This window comes from Sebastes umbrosus, chromosome 15, assembly GCF_015220745.1.
Source record: "Sebastes umbrosus isolate fSebUmb1 chromosome 15, fSebUmb1.pri, whole genome shotgun sequence".
Classification (NCBI taxonomy): Eukaryota; Metazoa; Chordata; class Actinopteri; order Perciformes; family Sebastidae; genus Sebastes; species Sebastes umbrosus.
The window spans coordinates 6,203,963-6,231,608 of record NC_051283.1 but is presented as its reverse complement, the minus strand read 5'-3'; the positions used below and the strand labels follow the sequence as shown (position 1 = coordinate 6,231,608).

General features: G+C 41.3%; 2 protein-coding genes across 2 annotated transcripts; both read left to right on the top strand.

The window, feature by feature from the left end:
• Positions 1–6,597: 6,597 nt before the first annotated feature.
• LOC119503530 (interferon-induced protein with tetratricopeptide repeats 5-like) lies at positions 6,598–9,745 on the top strand. Its single transcript, XM_037795371.1, has 2 exons — positions 6,598–6,767; positions 9,262–9,745. The coding sequence occupies exons 1-2, from the start codon at positions 6,760–6,762 to the stop codon at positions 9,743–9,745; spliced, it is 492 nt and encodes a 163-aa protein (XP_037651299.1). The 5' UTR covers positions 6,598–6,759.
• A 12,956-nt stretch (positions 9,746–22,701) lies between these two features.
• On the top strand, positions 22,702–25,079 carry LOC119503529 (interferon-induced protein with tetratricopeptide repeats 1-like). Its single transcript, XM_037795370.1, has 2 exons — positions 22,702–22,757; positions 23,783–25,079. Exons 1-2 carry the CDS (start codon positions 22,702–22,704, stop codon positions 25,077–25,079), a joined length of 1,353 nt encoding a protein of 450 aa, XP_037651298.1.
• The last annotated feature ends 2,567 nt before the right edge of the window (positions 25,080–27,646 follow it).

The window sequence follows — 27,646 nt, the reverse complement described above, 5'->3', positions numbered from 1 at the left end:
ACGGAGACTGTAGCGTATGGGCAGAAATATGTGTCACTAGAAAATGAATTTTGAATCGCATAAATTTGTATTGTTTAACCTGAATAATTGCATTGAAAAACTAAATAGATAGCATAATTTGAAATTGAATTTATTAGTTTGGAACTGAATTACAATAAACTTGAAACAATGTAATGTTATGAAATTTAATTTAGTTGCTCTGAAACTGTATTCGATCCTCACTGAAAATTCACCTCTCTATATCCGTCCACATTCAGTTCTCACATTTAAAATTCAGTTCTTGCAATTCAATTTCAGTTTACTGAGACAGTAAATCAGTTACATTTTTCATTTAAATTGTTTTTTTTTTTGTATTGTATTTTTCGTTTGTCAGATGTCAATGTATAATCAAGATTTTGGAGTCGTTTTTCTAATATTTTTTATTTATGTTTTGGGCTACCTGAGAGGGCGGGTCTGAGCGGACTGACCTCAGCTCTGATTGGCTGGCTGGGCCGCTCGTCTCAAGGATTACTTCCGGTCACGGTGGCGCACGTTGTCAGCTGTTGCAGGTGAGTCTCGTGGGTTTTTCTCTCTAATAATTTCACATTTGTAAAAAGCACCAGCTCACTTGGAAGACTCAGTGTTAATATAAATATACAGCTCAAACTTTAGAACCATATATAGTGATTTACCCGCATCGCCAAGGACGAAAACTCTAAATCCGCTAGCATGCTAACGTTAGCCTAGCTATGCAGCGTGTCGTGCCTCATTAACACCTGCAGAGATGAGACGCTCTGATGGTGGCTTCTGTGTGTTGCAGGCTGAATGTGTGATGGGACTCAGATAATCGTAAATTAATGTGATACACAAGTACACATTAAGTGTTTTGTAGCTTCTACGCTCGTAATGTGTAACTAGTAATGATGGCGAGCTGAAGCTTCATGAAGCTTTGAAGCTTTCCAGCAAATTGGTTCGGAAAAGGGTTCATTTCTCGAGGCTTCATGTGCACACAAAACACCTGGTGGCCAAAGAGTGTAAAACAGGCAGATATGATCTTAACCATGTGATCTGTGATATACTGTATTGTGCTCCAGTAAAGGCTGTTGGGAATGACTATAAACAATGAAAAAAATATATATTACCATGTAATCCATTTATATCTATATAATATATAATATAATGACTATTTTCTACTAAGTATATTATGAGTATATAACATACATGTATAATAAACTGTAATTGTTTTGTGAGTAATGCATCTTATGTGTGTAAACCAATCCTTTGGTCAATAATTGTAGTGTAGTGTAATATAATATAACTAGAAAATGTCGCAAGAAATTTTGACCAGTGTGCCTGGTGCTGGGGGGATGGGTGGGGGCTAGGGGTGGTGTGTGTGTGGAGGGGGGGCAGATTCAGACTGTCTGAGGTCCATAGTGAGGTCATCACTGTAGACCCTTTCGCTGTGTGCGTGTCTGTCAGTGGTTGCCATGGTGATTGGGGGGCCGTGAGGAGTGTTTAGTTTCCTGTTAACAAACAGTAAGAGTTGAGGGACTTTATTTTGAAAAGTAGGTGAATACCTAGTTCCTGTTATCATACAATGAGAGTTGGGGGCTTTTAATCACAGGTGTAATTAATAACATTAATTATGGCCCTGATCCATTGAAGCCCTGGTTTAGAGCATGCTGGCTCACTGAAATGGAGTGATACAGTAAATAGTGTGTGTGTGTGTGTGTGTGTGTGTGTGTGTGTGTGTGTGTGGGTGTGGGTGTGTTAGTCAGCCTGCTCTGATTGGCTAATGTGAATCAGCTGTCTAGCAGCAATCTGAAGTTGCCGTGGTGATTGGCCACTGCTGCAGTGGGGCAGTTTATAATAGGAGTTAACCAGAGACGTACATGTCATAAAAGTGCTTCTACGACAGAAACCGTGACTCCTATCGCTTAGATTGTTCATGAGACCAGTTAGGAGTCTCTGATGAACAAATGGTGAAACATTTGGGTCTGTAGTGTCAAAAATGTGATTTTGGCGGCAGTTTCGAAAAGTAGTAACTTTTTTCTCTGATCCAAAAAATTCTGTGAAATTTAATATGGGGCCCTATGGGAGCACAGCCTAGAGTTGCTCTCACGTTCAGGCATGTGTCGCCAGATGTGTAAGTCCGACTGATTCCATAGCTACATGACTGCGACCGGCACAAAAATACCTACGTTTTGATGTATTAATTATCTATGAGGAGTGGACGTTGTGGGCTACAGAGCAATTTGTTTGGAAAATTTTCAAAAGATTTCAAAGCTTTCCCGCACTCTAGCGATGATGTCACGCGCTCTAGCCCTTAACGACCCACGCAATACACACCCATTATAAAATCTGAAACGGTCTGAAAATTTCGCAAAACGTAAACTGCGATTTCGTGAAAACCGTGCCAGCTATCAAAAAATGTCCATTTGGCCAAATAAAGTCCCAAGTCTCGTGACCCGTTTAAACTTTTAATCCCGTTTCTACGTTAAAGTATGGCGACTCTGTATGGCCCCAAAGAGGAGTGTTTAGGAGCACTCTTCACGTTGATTTTCAATGCATTCCAATAGAGCAAAATTTTCTCAGAAACCGCTGCGCGAATCTCTTAGTCAGGTCATAGCACACGATTCCCGATCATTCCGCACGTTTTGATGTACTTTTTGTACAGGTGTTGGCAACGCTGCCAGAGGAGTAGCGCGCCAAACTTTAGGCAGAAGTCAGAAGAAGAAATAAACGCGTCGAATAATAGACCAGTGTGCTTTGCACAAGGCTTTGCCTTGTGCTTCTAGGCACACTGGAATTATTCGTTACTGTACGTAATGATAGTAGTCAATAGTCAATAACAACAATAAATGACAATGACATGTGGTTAAGCTAAGGTAGTAGAGTATAAAATGTAGAAGTATAAAAATTAGGCTTTATAAAATATACTTCACAAAAATACAATCAAGATACTGTTCTATGGTCTGTGCTAAACCAATACTTACAGACGATGCTTTCGAAGGCATAAACAAAAGGAAGGATTACAGCAGATGGTTATTGAGACCAATTAGCGAAAATGTGGCTGCATTCTGAAACTAAAATGGCCGACTTCCGGTTCCGGGTCAAAGTGCATGTCAAAATAAACGAGAAATAAAAAGGCCCAGGAGGGGGCGCTACTTCCCCAAAACTGAAGGCACAACACTGTCTATCAGGCTAGATAATCGTATTTGGGAGAGACGCCGGGAAAAGAACTACAAGTCCCACACATCCGGGAGCTTCCATGCCGCTCCGTCTCCTCTCGCGAGACTTGCCCCCGGTACTCCCGATACCCATGGCTCCACCCCCAGTACCTCTGTTCAGTCTGAAGAACCTATGCAGGTTGGTCACGCTAGTCTCACTCCCGCTGAACGCCAGAGAAGGATCAGAGCGGGAGAGTGCATCTACTGTGGTCAAATTGGACATTTTCTTGCTGCCTGTCCGCTCCGCCCAAAGGACAGGGCTCACCAGTAGCTGTGGGGGTACTGGTGAGCACATCAGAAACCCCCTGTAATTCCAGACCCAGAACTCAGATCCCAGCCAGACTTTGTCATAATCAGCTCTCTTTGCCATTATTAGCTTTAATTGACTCCGGTGCTGAGCAGAGTTTTTTGGACACAGAAGTGGTTTCTCAGGCGGGCATCTGTACTGAACCTCTAGATTCTCCAGTCAGAGTTTGGGCATTAGATGGCAAATCCCTAGCTCTTGTCACTCACCGTACTGAGCCTCTGCTCCTTATTCTGTCTGGTAAACACTGTGAGTTAATTCAGTTTTTTGTTTTTTCAGCCCCTAAGACTCCTCTAGTTCTCGGACATCCGTGGCTGAAGCAACGTAACCCTCACATTGACTGGACCACAAGTAAGATCATTGAATGGAGTAGTTTCTGTCATTCATCATGCCTGCAGTCCGCATTGCCTCCGGTAGAGGTCAGTGTTGCTCCTCCAAAGTCTGCTCCTCCTGATCTGTCGGTTGTGCCTGCAGAGTATCATGACCTCAGTGAGGTATTCAGTAAAGAGAGAGCTCTCTCTTTGCCACCCCATCGTCCTTACGATTGTGCTATCGAGTTGCTATCTGGTATCACCTTACCCTCGAGTCGCCTTTATAACTTGTCACTGCCAGAGAGAGAGACGATGGAGAAATACATTAATGACTCACTGGCTGCTGGCATTATCAGAGCATCCTCGTCACCTCTAGGGGCAGGATTTTTCTGTCAGCAAGAAGGATAAGACTCTCCGTCCATGTATTGATTTTCGGGGCTTAAACAACATCACTGTCAAAAATACGTACCCTCTGCCGTTAATCAGTTCTTCCTTTGAACCACTACAGGGAGCCACCATCTTCAGCAAACTGGACCTAAGGAACGCATACCATCTGGTACGAATTTGTGAGGGAGACGAATGGAAGACGGCATTCAATACACCACTGGGCCACTTCGAATACCTGGTAATGCCTTTCAGACTAACCAACGCACCTGCAGTTTTCCAAGCTTTGGTGAACGATGTTTTGAGGGATTTTTTGAACCGCTTTGTCTTTGTCTACCTTGATGACATTTTGATTTATTCCCGTGATCTCTCAGAACATCAGCATCATGTCCGCCAAGTACTCCAAAGACTGTTGGAGAACAAATTGTTCGTGAAAGCTGAAAAATGTGAGTTCCATGTCAGCTCCGTTGGATTTCTCAGCTACATCATCGAGAGTGGGCAGGTGAAGACGGACCCGGAAAAGATTAAAGCGGTGGCAGAGTGGCCCGAACCCTCCTCCAGGAAGCTTTTACAACGGTTCCTTGGGTTCGCCAACTTTTATCGCCGGTTTATCTGGGATTACAGCAGAATTGCTGCTCCCTTGACCAAACTCACCTCTCCTGCTGTTCCTTTCCGGTGATCTCCTGAGGCGGATCAGGCTTTCGCCTTATTAAAGGACCGCTTCACTTCCGCACCAATTCTGGTGCAACCTGACTCATCTCTACAGTTTGTGGTTGAAGTTGATGCTTCAGACATTGGGGTGGTGGCTGTTCTCTCTCAACACTCCAAACCTGATCAGAAATTGCACCCATGTGCTTTCTTCTCTCGACGCCTGTCTCCAGCAGAAAGCAACTATGATGTGGGTAACCGGGAACTATTGGCGGTGAAGTTGGCTCTGGAGGAGTGGAGACACTGGCTGGAAGGATCAGAGACCCCTTTCATCGTTTGGACAGACAACAAGAATCTTGCCTACATCCAGTCAGCTAAACGGCTGAATTCCCATCAGGCCTGGTGGGCATTATTCTTTGTCCGCTTCAACTTTACCATCACTTACCGTCCTGGTTCAAAAAACATCAAGCCTGATGCCCTGTCTCGCCAGTTTGCCTTAAAGGAGACCCCGAGTGGGTCGGACACCATTTTGCCAGCATCGTTGGTGGTGGGAGCTTTAACCTGGGAGGTTGAGTCAGCGGTCCGGGAGGCGCAACAGGAGGAACCAGATCCAGGCACAGGACCTGCAAATCGGCTGTTTGTTCCAGAGTCAGTCCGCTCTCAGGTCCTGCAGTGGGGACATGCCTCTCGGTTCGCTTGTCATCCAGGAATTAGTTGGACTTTGTCACTCCTCAGACAACATTTCTGGTGGCCCACCATGGATAGTGACACTAAGGAATACGTCCTCGCCTGCTCTGTTTGTGCCCGGGGTAAAACCTCTCATCGACCACCTGTAGGGTTGCTCCGCCCCTTACCAACGCCTGGTCGTCCTTGGTCTCACATCGGCATGGACTTTGTCACCGGTCTGCCTGTTTCTGATGGTATGACCACCATACTTACCATTGTGGACCGGTTCTCCAAGGCCGCCCATTTCATTGGTCTTCCCAAGCTTCCTTCAGCTCGTGAGACCGCTGTTCTCTTGACAAATCATGTCTTCCGCCTTCATGGCATTCCTTTGGACATCGTCTCAGACCGTGGTCCTCAGTTCATCATACAGGTTTGGAAGTCGTTTTGCCACGCTCTGGGAGCTACCGTCAGCCTGTCGTCTGGTTTCCACCCACAAACTAATGGACAGCAAATCAGGATCTGGAGTCCACCATACATTGTGTTGCCGCTTCAAATCCAACTTCCTGGAACGCTCACCTAAGTTGGATAGAATATGCACACAACTCTCTCTCCTCCTCTGCCACTGGTGTTTCTCCGTTTGAAGGATCATTAACCTTGCTCGTTCGTTTTTTGACTTTGTATCTGCTCACTTTGTACCTTTTTGTGCTCATCCAGTTTTTGTCCTTTTTGTCCTAGTGGTATACTTACCTGCCAGCTGCCTCCGCTTCCTGCTGTACCTACCTGCTCACTCTCCAACATCATTGCTTCCCCTCGGATCACAAGTGGACTGGAATCACCATCTGGAGGAACACTGGAACCCCATTCCCCATGCTCCTCGCTCCCTTTAAGACTTTCAGTCTTAATCCCAGCCACGTTGGACTCTGAGAAACCCTGCCCTGTCCACCGTTCAAATTTATTATTATTAATAAATTCTTATATTGTTTCAACTTTCACCTTGACTAGTGTGTGCTGCTTTTGGGTCCACGTTTTGTTTAACCAGAACATAACACAAATGCCCCTCCTCTACAGTCTGCCTCGACTTCGTGAACATTTCCGCTGCGTCCTCAACAACATCACATCATTTACAACAAAGCAGAAGTTGGACATCACTGACTTTATACCAGCGAACCCAAATCCAGCATCAAGAGCAAAAACCAGCCCAATATTTAGAGAACTACTGAGTCGAGGAAACAGCTGAATGATGAGGTGAGTATAGCTGCTTCTGCATTTCATATCATTGTTGGAGTAAATAATGTAGGCTTCTTACTTTTCTCTCTTGTTTCTTGTTCTTTTCCTTTCTTCATTCTTCCCTTTCAGCTAGGGCCACATGAATTTTAAAAATTGTATTTTCTTTCTTATTCTTAACAATTATTATGAATCGATTGTTTTCTGAAAGTTTCATCCCACCTCCAGTATTATAATTCTGGTGGAGAAATACTAAATGTTGTTGTTATTACTATCCTATTATCTTTAAACCATTACATCCTTCCTGTCTTCCTTGCTTTCCTCTGTCTCACACCATTTCTGTCATTTTCTTCCTTCCTTACTTGCCTCCTCCTTCCTTATCTCTTTCAGCCATATTTTTCTTATCTCTTGCCTTATTCCCTTCTGTATTTTCTTCCTCCCCTCTGTCTTCCCCTCCTTCTTTTTCTCTTCCTGCCTCACTCTGTTTCTTCCTTTATTTATTTATTCATTGCATACCTCATTCCCCTTTGTTTTCTTTCATCCTTTGTTCCTTCTTGTCCTCCATGTTGCTTCTTCTCTTAACCATTCCTTCCCTCATTTCCTTACCCATTTCCTTCCTTTAAATCCACTAATTTTCCTTCCTTTGTCATCTGTTCCCATTTCAAGTTTTACTTCTATACCTACTTTCCTTTTCCTTATTATCTTTAAGCCAACTTTTTCTTTCCAGCCGTCTGTTGGTCCATATTCTTTTCCTTCCTATACTCTCTTCTTTCATCCTCTAATACTCTTTAATCCATTTCCACCCCCCTCCATTCCTTCCTTCCTTTCTTCCTTATTTCCTTGCTGTCTATTAAATCAAATCACGTTTATTTGTCACATACTGTATACAACCATACACAGTACAATGTGTAGTGAAATTATTTTGTGTTCCAGCTCCAGAAGGCAACTAACAAATAGAAAAGAAAATCTTTCCCTCCTTATTTCCTTCCTGTGAGATGAACAGTGGTTATCCAAACATAGCACACGTACATTAAAGCTGAAGTAGGAGAGATTAGAGCAAATATGATTAAAAAAAGTTATTTTTATAAAACTTGACTATATCGTGACAGTAGTGCATGAGACAGATAACCTGAAAAAAATCATCTGCCTCTGGTGTCCTCCGGCGCTCCTAACGGTATCTGCTAGATTTCACAGACCGGAGGAAAAGAAGCAGTAAGATCTGATCTGAGGTCTGATATCCATCTGCTGTCTATGAGAGTTGGCTGTCAATCACTCGCGAACTCCGACCAAACGGTCAAACTGCAGCGCTGATCAAATATGAATCAATATTATGTTACGTTAATGCCTATTTCTCGCCTTAGATGTTTTCAGAATTATCTTGTAGTGCACGATTTAGCTGTAAAATGAGAAAGTTTGTGACGCCGCCGCCATTGTGAAATCTGGTGAAGGAACGCCAAGTTCCGGTCACATAACCGGAGCACAGCCAATAGGAACGCTCTCTCATTGAAATGACCTGTGATTGGTCAAAGTCTGCCGTCACAGGCTAGATTTTTTAAAGCCTGAAAACAGAGCCATGAGGAGGTGCAGAAGTCTAGTTTTCTCTCAGAACACTTGAATTACAATATGCTGAAAGGTTATTATGGAATTTTTGCACAATGATGCCAAAAATATACTGCCTACTGCCACTTTAAGAGCATATTGCTTTAAAGGGACTGTTTGTAAGAATCAGAAATGCTTGTTAACAGCGACACCTGTGGCCTTTAAGTCAACGAAAGTCAGGCTCGGGTTCGCGCTTGCTCGCTCTATATAGACATGAACGAGCATCGCTCAAAACAGTGAGGCGACACACGTCAGCTAAAACCACAATATCACTCTATATTTCACCTGCTTGGTAGTAATGTTAGCTGACCAGACGAAGGTCTCTCCATGAATCAATGCTGATCCTAGTGTTGGCTTTTCCTGCTTCAGCCTCCCGACCGCAGCCGGAGGGAGACACCGGCACCCGGTCGGAGACGATAAAGTTTCTTGCTGCGGAGCCCTGTCACTTCACAAGACACGGAAAACCTCTGTTGGTCTGGAGGAGCTGCAGCAGTTATTTCTGCACAAACGTCCACCGTACATTCACTAGATATTCTCAGAGCTAAACTAACTCTTCTGCAGTGTTTAGTGTGCGTGCATGAACGTCTAGAGGTGGAGCAAGCTGAGTGAAGGCAGGCAGGCAGAGGAGCAGAGACTCCAGCCCTGGAGACCAAAGCTATGGTCTCCCCCGCGTCCTCCGACCGCGGCCAACACTGTTTTGCAAGACGGGCATCACTAGATATAACTTTGCGGTTTTGGTGCTTCCGTGTAGTTTGTGTTGGAGTCTTGTCTGAACAGCGTAGCCACAGACGAGCGCGCATATGCGAGCGCGCATGGGACACCGACCCGGGTGATTTATACGTGTAAGAAGTTACAAACAGTCGCTTTAACCTACTGGTGATGTGTTTTAATATTTGTTATTTTTACTCTCCATCAGTGCTGCTCAGAGTCAAACAACACTGGTGTCCAAACTGGAGGCCCTGCAGTGCCACTTCACCTGGGATCTGGACCACAGCAGGAACAAACTTTTCCGTTTCCGTGACCAGCTGGAGGACATCGGCACAGAGGAGGGAAACTGCTGGCTGGGTCACATTTACAACTTGCGGGGGTTCATTCAATACAAGCTGGGGCTCACTAAAGATGTCCAGAGTTTGTTCAACAAGGCTGCAGAGGCCTTCCGCCAGATGAGAAGTGCAGATGAGGGTCCCTGGTTAGTGGTGAACTACGGGAACCTGGCTTGGCTGAACCACCACCTGGGAGACCAAGCAGAGAGTCAGGCTTATCTGACAAAGATCGACGCCCTGATGAATAAATACCCATCTCCATCCCAGGACGAGCTCCATCCAGAGATCTACACTGAAAAAGCCTGGACCCTGATGAATTTCAGCACAGACAAAAAGCTGGCTGAAGATTACTTCTAGAGAGCCATCAAGATGCAGCCGGACATGGTGGAGTGGAACGCCAGCCACGTCTTAGTGTTAGCGGGAGCTTTTGCACACAGCAACACGGTGTTGGAGGATGACATGTTGGAGAAAGTGAGAATCGCCAAGAAACAGGATCCAGAGAACTTGTACCTCGCTGTTTACTACCTTGAGCAATGTTCTAAGAAAGGAGAGAGAATTGAAGATGAAGCACGAGAGTTAGCCAGAAAGGTTTTGAGAAATCCTGTCAGCAGCTACAGTGGTATGAAAACATTAATAAGTGTTTACAGTCATTATATTTCTATTGATGAGGCCATTAAATTGGCAGAGGAGGCTCTGGAAAACCATCCAGATGAGCGTTATCTGAAGAGATGTGCTACACTCTATTACAAATGGAAGATCATGAAATTTAGTGACAATCGCCCAGAGCAAAGCATGGTAGACAGAGCAATCCCTCTCCATGAGGAGGTGATTTCTCTTTACCCTCATTCTCGATTTGTGAAGGAAATAGACCTTGCAAATATGTACGCAAAATCCAATCACGGCCAGGCTAAAGCTGAGCAGATGTATCAGGAACTGCTAGAAAGGGATCTGGAACCTCCAGAGAAGCAGGTCCTTTACAACTACTACGCTAAATATTTATACTACGATCGAAAGGAGTACCAAAGTTCAAAAAAATATCACATGAAGGCGGCAGCGATACCGCATCAATCCTTCTTTCGTGGGGACAGCATCAAAGTCCTGGAGAAAAAGACAAAAGACAAAAACAGGAACTGAATGTGTAGAGAAATAGATGAGTTTCTGGAAAACCTGCAAGAGCCATAGTGTTTTGAACATCACTGGTTCGAAATCCAGAAAAAAATGTAGGTATTGCATTACCTAAAAAAAATCTGCACACACTTATTGGTTGAGTTATATCCTTTAAAGGCAGGTTTCAACAAGTGTCTGCAAGTTTTTAGATTTAAGTACATTTAATGGAAGACAAAAGCTTTTTTTTTTAAATATTTCAAAATCTACTCATTTGCTCTGAAAGACTGTCAGCAGTAGTACACTCAATCTGTACTAAACAGGCTGAATCATTCAATAACACTAGTCCTTTAAATAACATCCACTGTGGACATGTTCTAATGTTATTACTATAGTTCAGTATCACATGATTTATTAAAATAGATTTTGATCAGTGTTGATTTTCATAACTTACATGTAATCACTGTGTTTATTATATTCCTGTTGTGTTGATTGTTTTTTTTTCCATAGCACTGTATTTTAAGTTTATATAAGAACTACACTATATGTAATTTGAATGTCTGTAAGCTTTGGAGTAGTGAAATATAAAACTCTCTGATAATGTTATAGATAATTTGATGTAACCTGAATATTATTTCCAGATGCAGCTGATTGTATGTATAAAGTATGTCAAGCTGTGTCTCAGTTGTACACAATAGCTTATTAATACTAATAAATATACATTATGTACAATAAGAAATCGATTGTTTTGTTTTGGTGGTTATTATACAAGAAATTCATGTAGGCTTCACTATCTTGCAGTACTGTACTAAACAGGGCGCTGATGGACGTTAATCAAAATACAACTTTTAACTTGTAAGTCAACACGGATGAACATCTCACACATACAGTTGTATAACTCCAAGGTGACATGTGAACAGGTGACAAATGATCAAATACGAGCCTTTGTGTCAAAGTGTTTCCCTGTCAGTGTGAAGTGGTAACCCAACAGTAACCTGGTTACACCAGTAGGTAACAACAGAGTCATAATGCAGGTGTGTCCAGGTAACTGATGGCTCTTCATACCCACTGCTCAGTTTGTCCACATATAGGCTACTAAATATATAAATGTATATAATATAAAATAATGCACATGTCACCTTTACATTTGATAAGATGTTGCAGCCATAAAGAATAAGGCATCTTGGGTTTGAATATTTCACTCAGTGTGGCATCATATTCCTCAAGAAGATATACAACTTTCTAACTTTAAATCAACTTAAGAGAAAATATAATCACAGAATTTGATGATTCATGTTTTAGTTTATTCAGATGTGGTTGTGGGTTTCCATTACTGGGACAAGAAAGTCATGGTGCATTAAGACTGAACATAAGACTTAATACGCAGTTGCCCCTCCTCTACAGTCTGCTTCGACTTCAGTGAGAGCATTTAAAGCTGCGTGCTCAACAACATCACATCATTTACAGCAAAGCTGTACATCACAGTTGGACATTGCTGACTTTATACCAGAGAACCCAAAGAAGCATCAAGAGCAAAAGCCAGCCTAATATTTAGAGAATTACGCAGTTGAGGAAACAGCTGGATGATGAGGTGAGTAGCTGCTTCTGCATTTTATATCATTGATGGAGTAAATAATGAGTGAGCCTATCATTACCAGCTACAACAGTGACACTATATTTTTTTTCACCTTGTGTGTTTGTCATTATGGCAAAATGTGGTCCTGGAAACACCTAGGGCACTGTAACGGGAACTACCACATAAGCAGTTTACTTAGCCAGGTCTTTATGTGTTTTTCTGTGCACAGATTTCGTGACCGCGATAACATCGCAACCATGCAAGATGCAGTCAGAAACCTTTTAGATGTGTTGTTGAGATCAAAATGAATGAGTTCGAAGCTGGGCGTGGTCCGAGCAAGGGGGGCAAAGGGGCCCCCCCCACACACACACACACACACACTCTACTTTGCGCCCCTGGCCCGATTTGGCGTCGTGGCTGGTGTGATCCAATCGCATGATGGTCTCTAATTTAATAAATATTATTGAGTCCCAGAGCCCAAAATATTAACACAATCCTACAAGTCAATGATGATGCTTTCAATTACTGCTTAGTCCTCCGTTACTTCCTTCTTTCTTTCTTTACTTACTTTTCTCCCTTCTCTGGCTGTATTCGAAACCGCATACTGCATACTACTCAGGAGCGCAGTATGCAGTATACAGTACATACTGCATCAGTGGCGGCTGGTGGATTTTTTTTTGGGTAGGGCCAATCAATTTCAACAAACATCCTAGTACGATTCAATGCAAAAAAAGGTATCAAAAACGCATTACTACTTTGCAGTTACATTTTTATCATTTATTCCAACACTGACATAAGGACATCTTATTCATACAATTCAGTATGTTAATATAACATACGACAGATCATTTATAAAGGAACTTTGCTCTTCTGTCCTTCTGAGTGGCAAACCTCTCAATGACCTTCTTATTGAAGTCAGGCATGTTCCTGACAAGTTTCTTCTCCATGGAGAGCATAGCCAGAGCATTAAGGCGATCCTGTGTCATGGTGTTTCTCAGGAAGGTCTTGATCCTCTTCAATGTAGAGAAGCACCTCTCGGATTCAGCTGTTGTCATGGGTGTGATGATGAGGATGCTGAGGAGACTGACAGTCTCTGTGAAGGTGCTCTGAAGGTTGTTGTGTGTTGTGTGTGCCGGTTTTTATCCACCTCCTCATTGTGCTTCTTTACCGCAAGCCTGTGTCCTTCGTCCAGCTGCATTGCAATGTTCACTCTGCCTAGCATAGCTAGCTTCACGGAGTTATCTATGTGCAGCCTGGTGTTCTCGTGTTTTCTTATTTTTTCAGACAAGTGTTTCATGTCTCTTACTCCCGTCTCTGCCCATGCTGAATCTGACCCTGTCGACTTAAAAAGCACGCATGGGAAGCAAAATACAGCATTAGCTTGACTGCATCCAGCTAGCCAGGCCTTCCTCGCGTACCAGTCTTTACAGAAGCTCCGCATGTGTGGCTTGCCTTGTACGCCGGTCTGTTGTTTTATGCTGAGTCCAGGAGGTTGATCTGGGCCCAGTTGTTTCACCAGGAGTTTCTCCGCCAAAGTCCTTCTCTCAAACGGGTCTTGGAGGAGAGATTTGATCGAGTTAGGGTTGAGTCTTGCAAGAGTAGCGCTACTAGTGCTTGGCTGTTCCATTGTCATGCCGTTAAAATGGGCTGTGAGAGAAGAGAAGTGGAGAGAAGCGAGAGACGAGAAGACAAGATCACGCGAGAACTGACATGAGCCCTGACGAGAACAGAGAGAGACACACGTGAACGTGCGCGCGCACACCATGGGCCAAATCAGTTTGGCCCTCCCGGAAGTCTTTTTTACAGCGCTGATTGGATGAATTGTATGTCATTCATGCTTGTAATCATATATCTTTAATCAGTGATTGGCTGTACTGCTTATTAGACCCGCCTTCCTTGGGCCAAATCCATTTGGCCCCAGAAAGTGCACGTGCAGCAGAGCAGCTGAGAGGTGCACTAGCAGAGAGTTCAAGGAGGAAAGCAGATATTTGGCGCAGTTATCCTATTTTACAAATATTACGGGTATATTCCATAGGTCAAAAACACACATATTGACAATTTTTAGAATTTTTAGAATTTTTATAATTAATAATTTTATAATTTTTTTTTTTTTTTTTTTTTTTTTTTTGGTGGCTCAAGGTGGGTGGGGCCAGGCCCCGTGGCCCTCTATTGGCCGGCCGCCACTGTACTGCATACTGCGTTCCTGAGTAGTATGCAGTATGTGACGGTTAAAGTGATGTATTTAGCAGTATGCTAGACCAGGCTTAAGCCTTCAAACCAGCTCTTAAAGCACAGGACAAAAAAACAAACTTGTACCACTATTACAATATTATCAAAAAATACAACTTTGATTTTGTTGTTTATGTTATGCTTGTTTACTTTATAAGATACTGCAGGTTTAAACTATTTATTCTAACAGCTCATAAAGAAGTCCGACAAACAGGATCATCAACGAGGAGAGACGGGAAATATAAAACATTCATCCACAACATTTACTTTACTCAAACTGCTTTTTCAGTTACAGCAAAAAAAAAAGTGGACTGACCTCCCTCCAGATATTAGAGAAATGTTAAAAAAGTGTCATGTTGTCTCAGCAGGAACCTCTCTGCCCCGTCAGAAGCTGCTCTTTCCCTCGCCACTCTGCTGCTCTGCAGCCGCTCTGTGAGCGTCACTGGCCAGCTCTCCAGCGAGCTACGCCCACGGGCGATTGTGGAGCTTTTTAACTCCAAAAAGGCAAATAAACACAGGTTCCTGTTAATTTATAATGGACATCTGTGTTGTGATATTTAAACAAACTATCCGTCAACAAGGAAATAAAAGCCTCTTGTCTACGAGACCGGAGTGAGCTCCAGCAGCTCATAGCGGTCTCTGATCGTGACTACTCGGCTTGCTAGCAGCGACCCGGGCAGGCGCTCGCTGGCTGTCATGGTATTCTGTGGAGCTTCTAAACTCCGACAACGGTGGAACAAATGTTCGATTCGCCATCTAACTTCGTAAAACTGCCGATATTAATAATCTACACAGTTGATTTCTCGCCTCAAAAACTTTCAGAAGTGAATTTAGTGATGAAATAACTACAAAAAACGTAAAAAACGAGCAGCTTTTGGCTGCTGTTTTTGTACCCGTAGCCTGTGCTGTTCCGGCGCTTTGCATTGTGGGATACAGTAGGCGAGATAGACTGATCTGATGCATACTGGAGAATTTTTCCAAATCAGTACGTCATCCGGGTATTTTTGGCATACTGTAGATTTTGCTTTTGTTCGCATACTGCATACTACATACTACATTTTGGCCAAATCAGTACGTACTACTAGTATAGTATGCGGTTTCGAATACAGCCTATGTTTCTTGTCCCTTTCCTTTTTTCTTTCTTCCTTCTTCCATTTCAGCCAGGGCCACAGAGATTTTAAAATTTTTATTTCCTTTAGTTTCTTTATTTTGTTTAACAATTATTACTGATAGATTGTTTTCTGAAAGTTTTATCCACTGCCAGGAATATAATTATGGTGGATAAATTGGAGAAATACTAAATACATGTATTTTGATTTAATTGAATGAATGAATTACGTACTTAATTTTTATTTTATTTTATCTTTTGCTGTAATCTTTCCTCAGTAGCAGTTAAGGCTCTGCTTTCAGTCATCTTTCTTCAGTTCTTTCCTCATTTTTTTTACTTCCTCTCTGTGTTTCTTTTCTCATCCATTTTTTCACATTATTTTCCCCTCATTTCCTCCGTGTATTTATAAATCCCACTGCATTTCTCGGAAAGACCCGCCCTGAATGGCTGGTTGAGGCTGAGACGTTTTTGTTTTTGTGTTTTTCCACATTATTTTTATTATGCTTTTAAACACAAACACCGACAAAACCAACAATAAATCAACACACAGTGGCCACAATAACTAAACACCAGATTTAGATCTTTAACACACAGTATACATAGCACATAATATACTCAAAGAGATGATTGTACACAATCACATATGTAGTTGAAAATATCAAAGCATCTATGTATGTATATGTATAAGGATAAGGAGGCGCTCAGTCCGTTACAGTTTATCGCAATCGACACTGATGCAACAACAAAACATTTTAAGAAAAATAAGAAAACAAAACAAAATAAATAAGTCAGCAAATAAATATCTCGCCTTACGACCCAAAAATGTCACTTAGCGAATTTACAATATTGCAATCTATCAGACCCTTTAGTACACTATTTGTAAGTTTTTCACCAGCATATTTAAAAAAGGATTTCCAAGTCTTAAAGAAATCACCCATTTTACATTTAAATCTGTATGTTAGATATTCCATTGATATTAGCTCAAATATCAGTTTATACCACTCCACAATTGTTGGTGTTTTTTTTTTTTTTCACTATTATGTTCATTGAGTTTTCTTATTTTCACAAACACAATAAGGATAAAGGCAAAAGAGAAAAAAAAACAAAAAACACTGGTACAGCTCAGGTAAAAAAAAAATGTATATAGGAGGTCATGGGAAATAGTCCATAGTGCAGGGAAGTCACAGGATATACGAGTTAATGTTCAAAAGGCTCCTTGTGAGATAATGGAAGAGAATTCGGGTCCAATATAATTCAGATAGGGTTGCCAGATATTATAGAACTGATCTACTTTGGTATGTATAATATTTCTGAGATATTCCAAAGGGACCATCTCAAATATCACTTTTCGCCAGCCTTGTACCGAGGGTTTCTTATCACTGATCCACTGTAGTAGTATATTTTTTCTAGCAGCAAATGTAAGAATGTTATATAATCTTTTGTTGGCTGCAGTAATTATATTTGTACTTGGGATTCCTAAAATCAAAGACATTGGATTCATTTCTAAATCCTTATCAAATATCTTTTCCATTTGACACACTATTTCAGACCAGTACTTCTGTAATTTATGACACGACCAAAGGCAATGGGTTAAGGTACCTATTTTGGTTTTACATTTGAGACACAGAGGAGAAAGTGAGGGGTCAAAAAAATGCCCGCGATTAGGGGATATATGTATTCTATGTATAATTTTAAATTGGATTGCTTTCGTCCAGGTACAGATAGATATCTTTTTGGCATGACTCCAAATATCGTCCCATGTCTCATCATTAATAGTCACTGACAGTTCCTTCTCCCACACACTCCTAATACTCTGTGTATTGGTAGTATACTTGCCATTCATTACATTATATAGCAAACTCAGAGACACCTTCGTTGGTCGTTGAAACAGCATTTTCTCAACAGCAGACACCTCAGGATGATCTATAATGGTTGTACTCTAAGTGATATAATGCCTTATTTGTAAAAAACGAAAGAAATCTTGTTTTGGGAGTTGGTATTCCTTTTTCCATTGTTCAAATGACTTGAGACTATTATCTGAAAGTAAGTCTCCCAATTTTGTAATATTTTTATTGTTCCATTGTCGGAAACCAGAATCCAATATCCCTGGCAAAAATTCAGGGTTGTTAATTATTGGGGTGAGTGTGGAAGTTAATTTGGACCTCCCCTCCAGACGACGGACTGATCGCCATGCCTTTAAAGCATTGATTGTTATTGGATTTATACAATTATTTCTTATGTCCTTCAAATTCTTAAAAAATAATAAATCCTGTAGTCTACGCTGGGACAATGATGCTTCAATGTTCAGCCAAGCAGAAGATGCCTCATCTTTCACCTATTCAGATATAAATCTCAAGTGAGCACACAGCTGGTATACTTTGATATTTGGCAGGTCTAAACCACCCATTGAACCTGGCAATTGTAGAACTGACATTTTGAGTCTAGGTTTACGTTTGCTCCATATGAAAGAGCTGAGCCAGCTATTCAAATCTTTAAGAACCCTATTCGAAAACAATATGGAAATCATTTGAATGGGATAAAGTAGCCTAGGTAACACATTCATCTTTATCAGGGCTATACGTCCTAACCAAGAAACAGGAAGTGAGTTCCAACGCTCTAAATCTTGCCTTATTTTACCAAATAAAGGGACAAAGTTGGCTTTATACAACTGATTAAATGATGGGGTAATAAAAATACCTAAATAGACTAAACCTGCAGGAGACCATTTGAAAGGGAAGGATGGGACAGTATTAGGTATAGTAGTTAGAGTACCCAGAGGCATAGCTTCTGATTTGTTTAAATTAATCTTATACCCAGAGAATTTGCTAAACATGTTAATCACCTTAATGAGGGCTGAAACTGATGTCTCAGGGTCAGTTAGAAAAACTAGGACGTCGTCAGCATACAATGTTATCTTGTGACATATCTCTCTGACCTGCAGACCACATATAGAGGGCTCTCTTCTAATGGCCTCAGCCAGTGGCTCAATGGCCAAATGTGTACTAAAATACTCTGATCTAAGTCCATTAGTCATAACCGCAGCTTGAGGATCATTATAAATGATTTCAACCCATTTCACAAAATTATTACCAAGACCAAATTTTTGTAATGTAAAATGTGTTGCTGTGTAAATTAAAAAAGACCACTCAATTCGGTCAAATACCTTCTCTGCATCCAGAGAAAGCACCAGACCATCTATAGATTTTTGCTTAAAGGCCTGAATAGCATTAACGAGACATCTGACATTGTTAGTTGAGTTTCTGCCTTTTATAAAGCCAGTTTGATCCTCTTTAATTAATATGGGCAGAAGGTCCTACAAACGAGTAGCTAAAATTTTAGAAAGTAATTTTCTGTCCACATTTAAAAGAGCTATCGGCCTATAGGATGAGCAGGATTCAGGACATTTCCTTTTCTTTAAGATAAGTGATATGTCAGCCTCTTTAAGAGTCTGTGGCAAATCTGCAATAGAAAATGAATGATTGAACATTTCAAGTAACGGTTCCAAAAGTAAGTCTTGGAACTCCTTATAAAATTCAGAACAGAACCCATCAGGACCTGGCGACTTCCCATTCTGAAGCTTTTTGATGGCATTAACTACTTAATTTCTTGTAATGGGGCTGTTAAGAAAACTTTCCTGTTCTTCTGATAGTTTTGGAAGATTAATCTGAGCAAAAAAGTCTTCCATTAATTGAGGTGCGTCAGTTGTCTGTTCAGAAGAGTACAAATTTATGTAAAAATCTTTGAAGCTGTCATTTATCAGTCTGTTTTCGTATACCCTATTGCCCTCAGCATCCGCAATCACTGCTATAGACTGGGACTCTGCTCGTTTTTTAGCCAGGTATGCAAGATATTTCCCTGGTTTATCTCCATATTCATAAAAGCTCTGTTTAATATACTTAATTTTTTTCTCTGCATCTTTAGTAAGAAGACAATTTATAGCTGATCTAAGAGCAGAAATTTCTTGCCATAAATAAGGTGATGGAGAGCTAACATAAATCTTTTCTTTATTTGACAAGTTGCTCTGAAAGGATTTTAGCTCTTTAAGTTTTTGGCGCCTCTTAGTTGTAGAGTATGATATGATCAACCCTCTTGCATAGGCTTTGCAAGTTTCCCATAGAATTGAGGGATTATTCGAAGATTGTAAATTGATGGACAAAAATGCCTTAAATTCGGTGGAAAAATAAGATGTAAAAGTATTATCTTTAAGAATAATAGTGTTAAGTCTCCACTGTCGGGCCTGGTTTATTGAGACTTTAAGTTTTATGTCCATAACCATACTGGCATGATCAGATATTATTAATCTCTATTATCAATTCTAGTCTGACACCCATGAGGAGCAGAGAAGAATGTATATTCTTTGTCAGAAGGGTGAAGACTCCTCCAAACATCATCAAATCCGAGATCTTCACAGATGGCACGAAGAGCATTTGCTTGGGGAGAGGGGCCATAATGCGGTGTGGGAATCTATCTATGAGCGGATTTAATAAACAATTAAAATCACCACCCACAATTACTATATCTGCTGTCATTTCTGCAAAATTTCAGAACACTTTAGTAAGAAAAGCAACTGGATGAGCTGGTGGGAAATAAACATTCATTATTACAATATCTTGACCTTGTAAACTCCCTTTAATTATAACATAACGACCACTCCGATCTTCAACACAGTTAACCACCTTGAAAGGCAGGGTTCGTCTAACAAGTACAGCGACACCCCTGCTTCTGGTTGTAAAGGATGAAAAGAATACTTGTCCAAACACACCCTGCCTTAACTTTAAATGTTCATTGTCGTCAAGATGGGTTTCTTGCAGTAGAGCTATATCTATATTTTCTTTTTTCAGGAAGGTAAGTATTTTTCTATGCTTTATAGGATTATTAATCCCTCGCACATTCCAAGTGCAGACCCGAAATGTATTTGCCATTAAAATTCTTGATGCAAATTGTCGGGACCTGTCATTTCTGGTGGCAGACACAGTGAACTGCCTTCTCAGAATCCTGGAGGTATGCTCTCATTGGCCGTGAGCTCAGCTCAATCGTCATTGGCCGCTGTAGCAATTCACACCTAGGTGTGAAAATCACACAGAACAAAACCAGAGGAAATCTCTGTGTTCTCTCTCTTTCTACTCTTCCTGCTCATCTCCTCAACCCAGGCTGACCTGCTTGAGGTGAGCGGCTCTCCAGTCCAGAACCTGCAAAGCAGTTCTGCTTCTTATCTATGGTCTGTTAGGAAACAGACCTAGCAACACAAGGAACCAAAAGGTGGAAGACGCGAGAGCCTGCCTTCTCACAGTTAGCACCAAGCTAACCAATCTGCACAGCAAAGACGACCTCTTTGATTTGGAACCACAACTTCAACACATGGAATTACAAACCCTGTTCTTCCATGGGGTAACGTACTGGGCTTACCTTAGCATTAGCAATCGCACATGGCTGAGCAAGACTGTCCAACTTTGATTTCTAGAAAGTACTTGTATTGATTTGGTTTAATGTATTCATTGAGTTTGACTGTGTTGATTTATCTGTATTTGATATCTGGGTAACTGGCTTCGCCACATTTGATGTGTTTAGTTTATGCTTCACATAGACAAGGTCTTGCATGCAAACTAACCATCTTTTCTAACCCACTGCATATCTAACACACATTAAGATCACATACAGAAACTGTGAATTAGTTAAACATAAACATACAGCTTCAGATAATCTTAACCCCCACATCACCCCCCCTCTCTGTCCTTCTTGAGCACATGTGCTCAGAAGAACAAAGAGGTCACGTGATGACATGCTGGCGGCCATCTTTGATTCCGCCATCTTTGTAGTTTTACAGTGCTCGCCATTTTGGTCTGTAGGCCATTCAGACATCTTGAGACAAGACGCCATCTTGTTCCCCCCCCCCCCCCCCCCCTTTCTCTCACACACACACACACACACACACACACACACACACACACACACACACTTTGTTTGGTTTGTTTAGTTTAGTTATTTAGTTAGATTAATATTGTGTTTTAAACCTTTATTATCTTGTAAATAAATGTTTGTGGAATATACATGCTGGTCTCTTTAATGTTGCACAAGAGTGAATAATGCCAACCTCTGCTATGTCAAGAACTTCGATATCCTTCAACCTTTACTGTCTATTTTGGTTATAGTTATTAATTTAATTATTAATCAACGTTCCAAATTGATAGTTTAGCATATATAATGAGACTATATTAACGTTTTGGTCATTGGTCCCTGATTCCAGGGTGGTGCCCCGTTTATTATTGATGTTTATTGATAATCTTTATTAATATTAATAATTCTATTATTATTTATTAATTAATTTGCTAATAACCAAAACCTGTTACAGTAGAATCCCTACAAAATAAAGAGCTGGAAATCTCCTAGCACACTCCAAAAAAAACAAAAAAAAACCAGAAACATACAATACTACCGCTGAATAATTATGAAGAAAGAAATCCTTGGTCAGTTACGAGCTGGCTGGTCCGGTTCTGTACCGAGGTGGCGGGCTGCATTCATAACGTTGCTTGTCTGGGTCGTTGTTTGGGATTGGGTTTTGGTGCGAGGGAGCGATGTTCGCGTTCCAGCTTGATCCTACCAGTTTTGGTGGTGATTTTGAGATAGCTAGGTAGCCATGTCTCTATGAACTTCACAGGATCTGTTCCCTCCGCATTCTCAGGTAGTCCAACCAAGCGCACATTGCATCTGCGACCACGATTCTCCAGGTCATCTATGTGCTCCAACATACCGCTCACTTGCTTCTCCAGTTGTGTCACTTTAGCCTGCAAGGAGTCCGTTGCATCTCCCACACTCATAATTCTGCCCTCGGCCTCGCCGACCTGAGCCCCCAGCGCCTGTATTTGGGTTGTTTGTTCCCGTATAGCAGCGAGTACTGTGTCAACTTTAGCATCAATAACTTTAGTAATGTTGTCGGTAATCTTATCCAATGCTTTTAAAGTGTTCGGGTCAATGCTACTGCAGCAGTTAGCACCCTCATCTTTAGCTGCTGCCATGATGTTAGCTTCCTCACTCTGTTCCGTGCTTTCTTGAGCAGGCTTGTTCTTAATCGTCTTTGTTCTGGTCCTGGGCATGTTGTCCGGTATTTTTGAAAAAATAGTTTTCAAGAGACATTATAAAGTTACTCTCTCTTTAGCACTTTCGCTAGGCAGATGTGCATAATAATCTCATAACTTGACAAGTATCACCGGAGCTCAGTGAAGCGTGGTGTTTCCTCTACGACGCCATCTTGAACCCCCCCTGAGACGGTTGGTTGAGGTTGACCTCAACTCATCGACCATGGACGCCTGGCTAATCCTAGTGCTTGAATGCTACTCAGAAACTTACCAAGAAACGCACTGTGCGTTCCAATACCTATACTATCATAAGAGTGACTATTCTGATCATAGGTTTCACTTCCTCCACAGTTATCTCCTCTACTGTAGTTGACAACTATAGAATTCTGGCCTTAATCGTATTTAACAACCAACTGAGAACACTACAATAAGAATAAAGCTCATTTGGGTTTAAAAAAGAAAACAAACATTATGTGGATCCACAAAATCAGTCTCCCATTCAATGTCTATGGAGCAGCCTTTTACCCTATGACATCACTAGTTTGAGACTTATTTCTCTGGTTTCTGGCTTTAAGAGAGAGTAGCTCACGTTCCCAAATATTGATTGAACTTTCCTCAGCCATGGAAATAACATATTGTAATTATTAATTTAGGTGATGTTCCCCTTTAAGCCCACTTTTGTTATTTCTTCCCCAGTCCAGTCTGTCCGCCCCTCTTTCTTTTCAGCAATATTCTTTTAATTCCATTGTGATTCATTTCTTCTGTTCTTTCCTCATCCATTCCTTCCCTTTTATTTTATTTTCAGTGATTTATTTTCCACCTTGGGGCCCAGTCTCTGGGTGGGGCCCTGGAAAGGTTGAGGGCTTCAACACTCATGTGGGCAATGATGGAGAAACCTGGAGAGGGTTGACTGGGAGGAATGGCCTGTCTGATCTGAACCTCAGTGATCCATTTATTTTTCCTTACTTTTACATTTATTGCCTTATATTCAATGCTTCTTACTCCACACCTTCCTTCCTGCCATGTTTCTTTCCTGTCTATTCAATATCCCTTACTCGATTCCTTCCTTCCTTATTTCGTTGCTTTCTATTCAATGCTGATGACTCCATTTTTCCATCCTCCCTTTCTTCCTTCCTTATTTCTTTCCTACACATTCAATGCTTCTAACTCCATTTCTATCTTCCTTCCTTGCTCCACATGAGATGAACAGTGGTTATCCAAAAATAGCACACGTACATTAAGAGCATATTATATTAATATAATGATGATGTTTTTTAATATTTGTTATTTTTACTCTCCATCAGTGCTGCTCAGAGTCAAACAACACTGGTGTCCAAACTGGAGGCCCTGCAATGCCACTTCACCTGGGATCTGGACCCCAGCAGGACCAATCTTCTCCGTCTCAGGGACCAGCTGGAGGACATCGGCACAGAGGAGGGAAACAGCTGGCTGGGTCACATTTACAACCTGCGGGGGTTCATTCAATACAAGCTGGGGTTGACTGAAGATGCCCAGAGTTTGTTCAACAAGGCTGCAGAGGCCTACCGCCAGATGAGAAATGAAGATGAGGGTCCCTGGTTAGTGGTGAACTACAGGAACCTGGCTTGGCTGAACCACCACCTGGGAGACCAAACAGAGAGTCAGGCTTACCTGACAAAGATCGACGCCCTGATGAAAAAATACCCATCTCCATCCCAGGACGAGCTCCATCCAGAGATCTGCGCTGAAAAAGCCTGGACCCTGATGAATTTCAGCACAGACAAAATGCTGGCTGCATATTACTTCTACAGAGCCATCAAAATGCAGCCGGACATGGTGGAGTGGAACACCAGCCACGTCTTAGGGTTAGCGAAAGCTTTTAAACACAGCATCATGGGGCTGATGGCTGACATGATGGAGAAATTGAGAATCGCCAAGGAACAGGATCAAGACAACTTTTACCTCGCTGCTTACTACCTTGAGCAATGTGGTAAGAAAGGAGAGAGAATTGAAGATGAAGCACGAGAGTTAGCCAGAAAGGTTTTGAGAAATCCCGTCAGCAGCTACAGTGGTATGAAACCATTAATAAGGGTTTACAGAAACTATGTTTCTATTGATGAGGCCATTGATTTGGCAGACAAGGCTCTGGAAAACCATCCAGATGAGCGTTATCTGAAGAGATGTGCTGCACTCTGTTACAAATGGAAGATCATGTGTTTTAGTGACAATCGCCCAGAGCAAAGCATGATAGACAGAGCAATCCCTCTCCATGAGGAGGTGATTTCTCTTTACCCTCATTCTTCACTTGTGGAGGAAATAGCTCTTGCAAATATGTACGCAAGATCCAATCACGGCCAGGCTGAAGCTGAGCAGATGTATCAGGAACTGCTAGAAAGGGATCTGGAACCTCCAGATAAGCAGGTCCTTTACAACTACTACGCTAAATATTTATACTACGATCGAAAGGAGTACCAAAGTTCAATACGATATCACATGAAGGCGGCAGCGATACCGCATCAATCCTTCTATCGTGGGAACAGCATCAAAATCCTGGAGAAGAATAAAGACAAAAACGGGAAACAAATGTGTAGAGAAATAGAGGAGTTTCTGGAAATCCATTAAGAGCCGTAGTGTTTTGAACATCACTGGTTCTAAAGCCAGAAAATAATGTTGGTATTGCATTACCTTAAAAATCTGCACACACTTATTGATTAAGCTGTATCCTTTAAAGGCAGGTTTCAACAAGTGTCTGCAAGTTTTTAGACTTAAGTACATTTAATGGAAGACAAAAGCTATTTTTTAAAAACTATCTTAAAATCTACACATTTGCTCTGAAAGACTGTCAGCAGTAGTACACTCAATCTGTACTAAACAGGCTGAATCATTCAATAACACTAGTCCTTTAAACAACATCCACTGTGGACATGTTCAAATGTTATTACTATAGTTCAGTATCACATGATTTATTAAAATAGATTTTGATCAGTGTTGATTTTCATAACTTACATGTAATCACTGTGTTTATTATATTCCTGTTGTGTAGATTGTTTTTTTTCCATAGCACTGTATTTTAAGTTTATATAAGAACTACACTATATGTAATTTGAATGTCTGTAAGCTTTGGAGTAGTGAAATATAAAACTCTCTGATAATGTAATAGATAATTTGATGTAACTTGAATATTATTGCCAGATGAAACTGATTGTATGTATAAAGTATGTCAAGCTGTGTCTCAGTTGTACACAATAGCCTACTAATACTAATAAATATACATTGTGTAAAATAAGAAATCTTTAAGCTGTTTTGTTTTGGTGGTTATTATACAAGAAATTCATGTAGGCTTCGCTATCTTGCAGTACTGTACTACACAGGGCGCTGATGGACGTTTATCAAAATACAACTTTCAGCTTTTAAGTCAACATAGATGAGCATCGCACACATACAGTTGTATAACTCGGTGACATGTGAAAAGGTGATAAATGATCAAATATGAGCCTTTGTGTCAAAGTGTTTCCCTGTCAGTGTGAAGTGGTATTTAACAAAGGAAAAGTAAACTATATTAAACAAATACGAAGAAGTTAAACACATAATCCAGGCTAAAATTAACACAGTTCAATCTGCCAAATGCAGTAAAAACAGCTGTGTAGAAGAAAAAAATGCCGACGTGTGAATGCGTAAATTAACAGACTAATTAATTTAACGGAACACTCAAAAGTAAGATATACTCGTCTAGATATAAATAGAGTTTAGTTGTATAAGAGATTACTGGATTGCACCTAATCATGCCCAGTACTAACAACATGGTGTCTATGACTATTTGAACCTTCTTTCAGCTGTGTCCTCCGTTTCCGGCGGTGTGAAACAGACTCAAGAGGAAGTTACAAAATAAGAATGAAAATATAATTAAAAGCGGTAAACACCCTCAGCATAAATCCAGCTGTCCTTCCTGCATCTGTCAGTTTAAACTGTGTTGTTTTTAGTCTGGATTATGCCAAATCCTGCATCGTAGTACAGAGGCCTGTAGGCCTAAAGCCTGTACTATGAAGCAGGATTTGTGGTTAGCGAGGTAACTTCAGGGTTTAACCCTTCTGGGTTGTCAGTCCTACGAAGGTGGATCACTTCTTACCGGGTTAGATCACCATGGTAACTGATGCTGAACACCTAACCTGCTCCAGAGAGAGGTTATGTTCTAGATAAGAGATCAACTCGTATAAAAGCACCTCCTACTGACCAATCAGAGCTCAGTGCGGTGATTGTATGATAATACTAGAAAATTTCGCAAGAAATTTTGACCAGTGTGCCTGGTGCTGGGGGGGGTCTGAGGACCACAGTGAGGTTAGAAGAGGGGGATAATAGGCCCAATAAAGTCCCAAGTCTCGTGACCCGTTTAAACTTTTTTTTTTTTTTTTTTTTTTTAAGCATTTTATTGATAGGACAGTGTTGAAAGGGGGAGAGAGAGAATTGACATGCGGAAAGGACCACAGGCCGGATTCGAACCCGGGTCCACCGCTGCAAGGGACAGAGCCTTGGCGATACATGGGCGCTCGCTCTACCAGCCGCCCACCCGTTTAAACTTTTAATCATTTTTCTACGTTAAAGTATGGCGACAATGTATGGCCCTAAAGACGAGTATTTTTGAGCTCTCTTCACGTCGATTTGCCACTCATTCCTATGGAGCAAAGGAATCGCGCTTTTACGCGATTTTTTCGGAGACGCTACGCGAATCTCTTAGACAGGTCATAGCACACCATTCCCGATCATTCTGTCACTGGTTGCCATGGTGATTGGAGGGCCGAGAGGAGTGTTTAGTTTCCTGTTATTATAAAGTAAGAGTTGAGGGCTTTTATTTTGAAAAGTAGGTGAATACCTAGTTTCCTGTTATCATACAATGAGAGTTGGGGGCTTTTAATTACAGGTGTAATTAATAACATTAATTATGGCCCTGGTCCATTGTAGCCCTGGTTTAGAGCATGTTGGCTCACTGAAATGGAGTGATACAGTAAATAGTGTGTGTGTGTGTGTGTGTTAGTCAGCCTGCTCTGATTGGCTAATGTGAATCAGCTGTCTAGCAGCAATCAAAAGTTGCCGTGGTGATTGGCCACTGCTGCAGTGGGGCAGTTTATAATAGGAGTTAACCAGAGACGTACATGTCATAAAATTGCTTCTACGACAGAAACCGTGACTCCTAT

Excerpts from the sequence above, each read along its gene's own strand:
- LOC119503529 (XM_037795370.1), top strand. The coding sequence starts at position 22,702 with ATGGACGCCTGGCTAATCCTAGTGCTTGAATGCTACTCAGAAACTTAC. Across the intron at positions 22,758-23,782 it reads TCAGAAACTTACCAAGAAAC|TGCTGCTCAGAGTCAAACAA; the intron begins GCACTGTGCGTT and ends ACTCTCCATCAG.